The 10,205-nt window shown below is 43.6% G+C and overlaps 1 protein-coding gene across 1 annotated transcript in view; it reads left to right on the forward strand.

Annotated features, from left to right (window-relative positions):
• FUBP3 (far upstream element binding protein 3) overlaps positions 1-7,678 on the forward strand; it is a 58,282-nt gene extending 50,604 nt beyond the window's left edge. Inside the window, exons 16-18 of the mRNA XM_075834651.1 lie at positions 1,905-1,976; positions 2,092-2,219; positions 5,921-7,678. Coding sequence (XP_075690766.1) covers positions 1,905-1,976; positions 2,092-2,219; positions 5,921-5,929 — 209 coding nt within the window. The 3' untranslated portion in view covers positions 5,930-7,678. The remainder of the gene's footprint in view (positions 1-1,904; positions 1,977-2,091; positions 2,220-5,920) is intronic.
• The last annotated feature ends 2,527 nt before the right edge of the window (positions 7,679-10,205 follow it).

Below are 10,205 nucleotides of genomic sequence, written 5' to 3' on the forward strand. Positions count from 1 at the left end.
GTATGTGTGATATTACTATATACTGATCACTATATCTCCTCCTGTATGTGTGATATTACTATATACTGATCACTATATCCTCCTGTATGTGTGATATTACTATATACTGATCACTATATCCTCCTGTATGTGTGATATTACTATATACTGATCACTATCTCCTCCTGTATGTGTGATATTACTATATACTGATCACTATATCTCCTCCTGTATGTGTGATATTACTATATACTGATCACTATATATCCTCCTGTATGTGTGATATTACTATATACTGATCACTATATATCCTCCTGTATGTGTGATATTACTATATACTGATCACTATATCCTCCTGTATGTGTGATATTACTATATACTGATCACTATATATCCTCCTGTATGTGTGATATTACTATATACTGATCACTATATCTCCTCCTGTATGTGTGATATTACTATATACTGATCACTATATATCCTCCTGTATGTGTGATATTACTATATACTGATCACTATATATCCTCCTGTATGTGTGATATTACTATATACTGATCACTATATCCTCCTGTATGTGTGATATTACTATATACCGATCACTATATCTCCTCCTGTATGTGTGATATTACTATATACCGATCACTATATCTCCTCCTGTATGTGTGATATTACTATATACTGATCACTATATCTCCTCCTGTATGTGTGATATTACTATATACTGATCACTATATCTCCTCCTGTATGTGTGATATTACTATATACTGATCACTATATCTCCTCCTGTATGTGTGATATTACTATATACTGATCACTATATCTCCTCCTGTATGTGTGATATTACTATATACTGATCACTATCTCCTCCTGTATGTGTGATATTACTATATACTGATCACTATATCCTCCTGTATGTGTGATATTACTATATACTGATCACTATATCCTCCTGTATGTGTGATATTACTATATACTGATCACTATATCCTCCTGTATGTGTGATATTACTATATACTGATCACTATATCTCCTCCTGTATGTGTGATATTACTATATACTGATCACTATATCTCCTCCTGTATGTGTGATATTACTATATACTGATCACTATATATCCTCCTGTATGTGTGATATTACTATATACTGATCACTATATCCTCCTGTATGTGTGATATTACTATATACCGATCACTATATCTCCTCCTGTATGTGTGATATTACTATATACTGATCACTATATCCTCCTGTATGTGTGATATTACTATATACCGATCACTATATCTCCTCCTGTATGTGTGATATTACTATATACCGATCACTATATCTCCTCCTGTATGTGTGATATTACTATATACTGATCACTATATCCTCCTGTATGTGTGATATTACTATATACTGATCACTATCTCCTCCTGTATGTGTGATATTACTATATACTGATCACTATATATCCTCCTGTATGTGTGATATTACTATATACTGATCACTATATATCCTCCTGTATGTGTGATATTACTATATACCGATCACTATATCTCCTCCTGTATGTGTGATATTACTATATACCGATCACTATATCTCCTCCTGTATGTGTGATATTACTATATACTGATCACTATATCCTCCTGTATGTGTGATATTACTATATACTGATCACTATATATCTCCTCCTGTATGTGTGATATTACTATATACTGATCACTATTTCTCCTCCTGTATGTGTGATATTACTATATACTGATCACTATTTCTCCTCCTGTATGTGTGATATTACTATATACTGATCACTATATATCTCCTCCTGTATGTGTGATATTACTATATACTGATCACTATATCTCCTCCTGTATGTGTGATATTACTATATACTGATCACTATATTAGTCGGGTCTGCTCCACCTGCTTATCCCTGTTGTTGGTTCCAGGTCAGCAGAGCCAGCAGCAGAACGCTCAGCCGGATTACAGCAAGGCGTGGGAGGAGTACTACAAGAAGCAGAGTGAGTTCTCTACATTTCCGCCCGCGATCCTTCCCCTCCCCCTCCTGGAGTTGATATTCGGCTCCTCGCGTTCACAATCGGCCACATTTTCATGTTTTTGTGAATTTTGTTTCAGATCAAGCGGCCAGCGCCCCGTCTCAGCCAAGCTCCCAGCCCGACTATACGATGGCGTGGGCCGAGTATTACAGACAGCAGGCTGCGTACTATGGGCAGTCATTGGGACAGACGCAAACCCACAGCCAGGTGAGTTGCCCCCGCCGGCATGCTTTACTGAGGCGTTCAGGATCAAAGGATCAAATATTACACTCGTGCCGTTCAGTATCAAATATTACACCCGTGCCGTTCAGTATCAAATATTACACCCGTGCCGTTCACTATCAAATATTACACCCGTGCCGTTCACTATCAAATATTACACCCGTGCCGTTCAGTATGAAATATTACACCCGTGCCGTTCAGTATCAAATATTACACCCGTGCCGTTCAGTATCAAATATTACACCCGTGCCGTTCACTATCAAATATTACACCCGTGCCGTTCACTATCAAATATTGCACCCGTGCCGTTCACTATCAAATATTGCACCCGTGCCGTTCACTATCAAATATTGCACCCGTGCCGTTCACTATCAAATATTGCACCCGTGCCGTTCACTATCAAATATTGCACCCGTGCCGTTCACTATCAAATATTACACCCGTGCCGTTCACTATCAAATATTGCACCCGTGCCGTTCACTATCAAATATTACACCCGTGCCGCTCACTATCAAATATTGCACCCGTGCCGTTCACTATCAAATATTACACCCGTGCCGCTCACTATCAAATATTGCACCCGTGCCGTTCACTATCGAATATTACACCCGTGCCGTTCACTATCGAATATTACACCCGTGCCGTTCACTATCGAATATTACACCCGTGCCGTTCACTATCGAATATTACACCCGTGCCGTTCACTATCGAATATTACACCCGTGCCGTTCACTATCGAATATTACACCCGTGCCGTTCACTATCGAATATTGCACCCGTGCCGTTCACTATCGAATATTACACCCGTGCCGTTCACTATCGAATATTGCACCCGTGCCGTTCACTATCGAATATTACACCCGTGCCGTTCACTATCGAATATTACACCCGTGCCGTTCACTATCGAATATTACACCCGTGCCGTTCACTATCGAATATTACACCCGTGCCGTTCACTATCGAATATTGCACCCGTGCCGTTCACTATCAAATATTACACCCGTGCCGTTCACTATCGAATATTACACCCGTGCCGTTCACTATCGAATATTACACCCGTGCCGTTCACTATCGAATATTACACCCGTGCCGTTCACTATCGAATATTACACCCGTGCCGTTCACTATCAAATATTACACCCGTGCCGTTCACTATCAAATATTACACCCGTGCCGTTCACTATCAAATATTACACCCGTGCCGTTCACTATCAAATATTGCACCCGTGCCGTTCACTATCAAATATTGCACCCGTGCCGTTCACTATCAAATATTGCACCCGTGCCGTTCACTATCAAATATTACACCCGTGCCGTTCACTATCAAATATTACACCCGTGCCGTTCACTATCAAATATTACACCCGTGCCGTTCACTATCGAATATTACACCCGTGCCGTTCACTATCGAATATTACACCCGTGCCGTTCACTATCGAATATTACACCCGTGCCGTTCACTATCGAATATTACACCCGTGCCGTTCACTATCAAATATTACACCCGTGCCGTTCACTATCAAATATTACACCCGTGCCGTTCACTATCAAATATTACACCCGTGCCGTTCACTATCAAATATTGCACCCGTGCCGTTCACTATCAAATATTGCACCCGTGCCGTTCACTATCAAATATTGCACCCGTGCCGTTCACTATCAAATATTACACCCGTGCCGTTCTTTATCAAATATTACACCCGTGCCGTTCACTATCAAATATTGCACCCGTGCCGTTCACTATCAAATATTGCACCCGTGCCGTTCACTATCAAATATTACACCCGTGCCGTTCACTATCAAATATTACACCCGTGCCGTTCACTATCAAATATTACACCCGTGCCGTTCACTATCAAATATTGCACCCGTGCCGTTCACTATCAAATATTGCACCCGGTGCCGTTCACTATCGAATATTACACCCGTGCCGTTCACTATCGAATATTACACCCGTGCCGTTCACTATCGAATATTACACCCGTGCCGTTCACTATCGAATATTACACCCGTGCCGTTCACTATCAAATATTACACCCGTGCCGTTCACTATCAAATATTACACCCGTGCCGTTCACTATCGAATATTACACCCGTGCCGTTCACTATCGAATATTGCACCCGTGCCGTTCACTATCAAATATTACACCCGTGCCGTTCACTATCGAATATTACACCCGTGCCGTTCACTATCGAATATTACACCCGTGCCGTTCACTATCGAATATTACACCCGTGCCGTTCACTATCGAATATTACACCCGTGCCGTTCACTATCGAATATTACACCCGTGCCGTTCCGTGACTTCATCTATTTAAAATTTACATTTATTTGAATTTAACCCTTTCAGGACCAGGCTAATTTTTGTTATGTTTTTTTTTTTTCCTCCTCACCTTCAAAAGGTCATGACATTGTCTCATTGACCGCCTTACGAGGGCTTCATTTATAAGAGATAAATTGTGGTTAATATTGTGTGATGTTCTGGGGAAAAATCAGAATGTGGTGGAATTGCGAAAAAACAGCAGTTCCTCCATTTTCTTACGGATTTCGTGTTTACGGCGTTGACTGTGCGGTGAGAATGATGCGTTACCTTTATTCCGCGGGTCAGTACGATCACAGTGATACCAAATTTATATTGTTTTTGTCCGTGATGTCCGTGTACAGAGCGGTGTAAGGCGGATTTCTCGGGTTTTCGTGCGTGGAAAGATGGAGTTTTTATGTCGGGCATTTCAATTACTTTTTATTTTTGGGGGGCCGTTGAAGTGGCAAAAAAATGTCGATTCGACCTTTTTTCCTGCTACGACATTCACCGTATTGGATAAATATTTCTATAGTTCGGGCATTACGGACGCAGGGATACCCTTATTATGGTGTGTTTTTATATGTGATCTACGGAAAGGAGGGGGGTGATTTGAATTTATATATATTTATGTTTATTTTTTTTAACTTTTATTTAGCCCCCTAGGGGCTAATGGCGACGCGGCGAAACAGAAGCTATTGATATAGACAAATCGACGTGTCATGGGGGTGTGTCGTGAAAGGCGGCCAATCACGCCATAGAAGACATAATAGTGGCGTGGGGGCAAAGGGTCAACCAATAGAAATCAGGATAAGGTTGGCAAATTGCAAGCAAACTACAGCGCAAGCGCAGATCAGCAGGATCCGAACATAGTGTTTTTATGAGCCAAGTTCGTATGGACTCCTGGCGCATGCGCAAATCTAGGATTGTATAACTTAGAGCGGAGTGACAGTTTCCCATCAAGTTAACAGCAGAGGCACAGCCATTAGATCGCTTATGCCATAGACTGCAACATCACAATATTAGAGGCTTAGGCAAAATCAGTGGCGATCTTCCTATAGCAGGGCAGGGAGCGTTCACAAGACCCCCAGCGTCTAGAGGAATACACCGATCCGAGCCGGTGACCGACCCCGAAGTGAAAGGGGCAGTAAAAACCCCTAAGTTGCCGGTGGTCACGTCCGATACCGGCATCTGAGGGGTTAAGCGCTTGCCATCAGAGATTTTTGCCGCTGGGTCCCTGCTGTGCAATACACCCGAGACCCGGCTCGCCAGGGGAGCGATGGGAAAGGGTTAACCACAAAGATTCCGCACACAGACCAGCTTCAAACTGAACAAAATTGCTACATTTGTTTTTGAAATTCCTCTCGTTGTTTTTCTCTCTTGCAGGAGCCGTAGAACAAGAATCCCGGCAAACGACATTTTTCCTTTTTTTTTATTTTTATTCTTTTTTTTTTTCTTTTTTCCCTCGGAATCATCGCAGAAGATCCTTAATTTGTAACCGGTTTCTAGATTTGCATATGTTTTTGATGAAGACTTTCTTTCTGTTTGTAAAACACTAGTGATATAGGGTTAAATCTATACTGAACTTTGCTAAGAATCAGGATTCTATAATATACTAAAGATATAAATGTGCTGGGAGTATTTTTATTCATTTTTTCTTTTTGGGGGGTTTTTTTTTTTTTCTATACATTTCTTACCCTTGAAGAAAAAAAAAAAAAAAAAAAGTGTTAAAATGAATTCTTTTTTTGGAACCGATCAGAAATCTTGAAGAAAAAGAAAAAAAAAAGAAAAGTGCAAAAAAATAATAATAATAATTGAAATCTGTATATTCATCCGCCGTGTAGCCCCCGCCCCCCCCCCCTTTTTTTTGGTGCTGATATTGCAACATATATTTGTCTCAAGTCGTTTTTTTTAGTTTTATTTTTGGTTGCGTTCCGTCCACCGGACGGCGCGGCTCGGAGGTCTTATCAAAATATGAAAATGCGTTTATTGATATAAAATTATGTACACAGTTCCTGAATTTTTTAAATGTGTATTTAAATATTCTTAACTGTAAATTCATTAAATGTTTTACGTCTGATTTTTCTGGTATTTTGACTGTATTTGATTTTATTGCCTTTTTTTTTTTTTTTTTTTTTTTTTTGTCTTTTTTAATAGAAGTTTCGATCTACGTTACTCGGAAATAATAATCGCTTGTTCGGAGAGAAAAAAAAAAAAAAAAGTCGAATATTTGAGAAATATTTCTTGAGACAAGTAAAAGGGGAGAGGGGGGAGCAGGGTCATTTTTGTAGGCTTTGTACAATACCTAGGGTTTTGAAGGGTTAATATAAAAAAAAAAAAAAATGATTGTTAACCCCTCCCTGTCCTTCCAGATGGACGTGTAACGCGTCGCGGTGCAATGTGGTTGGGGGTCGGTCTGGCAGGACAGGGGGGCATTTTATAAAGCAATGTCTATCACTTCTGTACGTCCCACTTCCGAGCTACGGCAGAAATTTACTTTTTTTTTTTGTGCAGTCAGAAATAAATACTATTATTTTTTAATATGAAAAAAAAAAAATTCCGCTGTAAGAAACTTTAATGCAAAAACACTGTGGAACGTTTAACAGCACGAAAAAGTTTAAGAAAAGAATCGTAATAACTATTTTTTAACTCCAGGGTTTGTTCATGTTGGCTTTGATTTTTTTTGTTTTTTTTGTTTTAAATATTTTCTTATGTAATTGTCAAATTTATCATAGAAAAATAAAGACTAGTATTAACCACCTCTGTGCTAAAAATAAAAAGTTTTGATTTAATAAAAGGGATATGATTTTGAATGTGTTTTTAGTTTTTTTTTGCTTTTTTTTTTTCCTGTACAGCGACTGGTCATTTTTTAAAATTTTTTTTTGGAGACGAAAAAACGGAATTCGAGCTAATTTTTGTGTGTGTGTGAATTTTAAAATTTAATCCTTGGGAACATTCCGTTTTTTGTTTTTGGGGTTGACTTTTTTTTTTTTTTTCTTTTATTCCTAAAATGTTTAACTATTAAAAAAAAAAAAATCACGATTGGATGATATTCGTTATGTTACAAAGAGATGTCTTATCTGACGATTGCATTTTACACTCTATATAATAAAAGCACCGCAAGGCGTCTTGTGGATGAAAACGTTCCGTTGTCTGATTTCTTGATGTTCGGGTCGTGTGTAACATGAAGAAAAATTGGTCAACATTTTTTTTTTTTTTTTTTTTAGAAATTTGAATATTTTCTTTTGCTCTCGTCAACCCTAAAGCTATAAAAGAAAAAAATGGCGCTAGGCCGATTATATTTTTTCTTGTTATTAAGGTCTGGATTTTACGGTCCTTTATTACGGCGGTGACCGGGTCTTTAACCTTCCGTATTGTGGTAATTAAAATATCATTTTAGGCGAACAGAAGAAATGAAAAGAACGACCATGAATTATTAAAGATAAATCCCGAAGTCCTACAATTACCACCGGTGTCTCCAGATCAGCCTAACTGGGGGAGAGATCCGCTTAATGGACTGGATTTTTTTTTTTTTGTTCGCTCTTGTCAACCAATCAGAGTTGTGGTTTTTTTGGTTATTTTTTTTTCCTATAATTTGGACACAAGTTTTCGTAAATTTAAATTTAAATTTTGTTTTTTTCTCTCTGCTTAAAACGTATGGACATATGAATGAACACGAAACTGGTGGAAAGAGCGGTTGGACTACTTGGCCTTGATGTCCCGCTCCTTTCTGATCCTCCGTTACGTCCTGGTGTAACACCGTCAGTCCGGCCTTCACGGTCTGAGTTATCGGTTGATCTGTGGTCGGCTTCGCTCAGTCTTTGTCCCCTGCCTGCAGCGACCCGATCATCTCTACACCCGGGACTCTAAGACAATAGATTATCTGGTCACATCGGTAATTTAGAGCGCAACACAAAGGTGCTGCACAAGGAGTAAAAAAAAAATCTACAAAAAAATGTAGTCTCTGCATAAACCCGAAGCCCCCGGATCATACAGGTTGTCCCCCTTTTTCACCCAGTTGTAGAGCGGTCACTGATCAGATCCATACACCCCCCCCCCCCCCACACACCTGGTCCGGCATTAAACCATCAGTCCCTTTAAAACGTCTGCGTTGCGAGCCTCCGAGGTTACATCACCGGCCGCACAATCCGATCACGTCCATGATGTTACCTCTTCAATCCTTACTTACATGTATCTCTCTCCGCAAATTGACATGATCCGCGCTGTCACTCGTAAATGGACTATTGGGACGGCGAGGGAATATGGTTTAATGCTCCATTATGAGAGTGGTGGTCCGGGATACTCCACCCATCATTCCTGTACTGCGAGCGGTCACATCTACTCTCTCCAGCCCCAAACCAAATAAATATATATATATATGTGTCAGCCAGTTTAAGTGAATTACACTCATGACCTGGTCCCGCCACCCTGCAGGAGAATGCCCCCCCCCGCCACCCTGCAGGAGAATGCCCCCCCCGCCACCCTGCAGGAGAATGCCCCCCCCGCCACCCTGCAGGAGAATGCCCCCCCCCGCCACCCTGCAGGAGAATGCCCCCCCCGCCACCCTGCAGGAGAATGCCCCCCCCCGCCACCCTGCAGGAGAATGCCACCCTGCAGGAGAATGCCCCCCCCCGCCACCCTGCAGGAGAATGCCACCCTGCAGGAGAATGCCCCCCCCCGCCACCCTGCAGGAGAATGCCCCCCCCCGCCACCCTGCAGGAGAATGCCCCCCCCGCCACCCTGCAGGAGAATGCCCCCCCCGCCACCCTGCAGGAGAATGCCCCCCCCCGCCACCCTGCAGGAGAATGCCCCCCCCGCCACCCTGCAGGAGAATGCCCCCCCCCGCCACCCTGCAGGAGAATGCCACCCTGCAGGAGAATGCCCCCCCCCCGCCACCCTGCAGGAGAATGCCACCCTGCAGGAGAATGCCCCCCCCCGCCACCCTGCAGGAGAATGCCCCCCCCGCCACCCTGCAGGAGAATGCCACCCTGCAGGAGAATGCCCCCCCCGCCACCCTGCAGGAGAATGCCACCCTGCAGGAGAATGCCCCCCCGCCACGCTGCAGGAGAATGCCCCCCCGCCACGCTGCAGGAGAATGCCCCCCGCCACCCTGCAGGATAATGCCCCCCCGCCACACTGCAAGAGAATGTCCCCCCGCCACGCTGCAAGAGAATGCCCCCCCGCCACGCTGCAGGAGAATGCCCCCCCGCCACCCTGCAGGAGAATGCCCCCCCGCCACCCTGCAGGAGAATGCCCCCCCGCCACCCTGCAGGATAATGCCCCCCTGCCACGCTGCAGGAGAATGCCCCCCGCCACCCTGCAGGAGAATGCCCCCCGCCACCCTGCAGGAGAATGCCCCCCGCCACCCTGCAGGAGAATGCCCCCCCCCGCCACCCTGCAGGAGAATGCCCCCCCGCCACCCTGCAGGAGAATGCCCCCCCGCCACCCTGCAGGAGAATGCCCCCCCCCGCCACCCTGCAGGATAATGCCCCCCCGCCACGCTGCAGGAGAATGCCCCCCGCCACCCTGCAGGAGAATGCCCCCCGCCACCCTGCAGGAGAATGCCCCCCGCCACCCTGCAGGAGAATGCCCCCCCGCCACCCTGCAGGAGAATGCCCCCCCGCCACCCTGCAGGATAATGCCCCCCCGCCACGCTGCAGGAGAATGCCCC

Source organism: Rhinoderma darwinii, chromosome 8, assembly GCF_050947455.1.
Source record: "Rhinoderma darwinii isolate aRhiDar2 chromosome 8, aRhiDar2.hap1, whole genome shotgun sequence".
Lineage (NCBI taxonomy): Eukaryota > Metazoa > Chordata > Amphibia > Anura > Rhinodermatidae > Rhinoderma > Rhinoderma darwinii.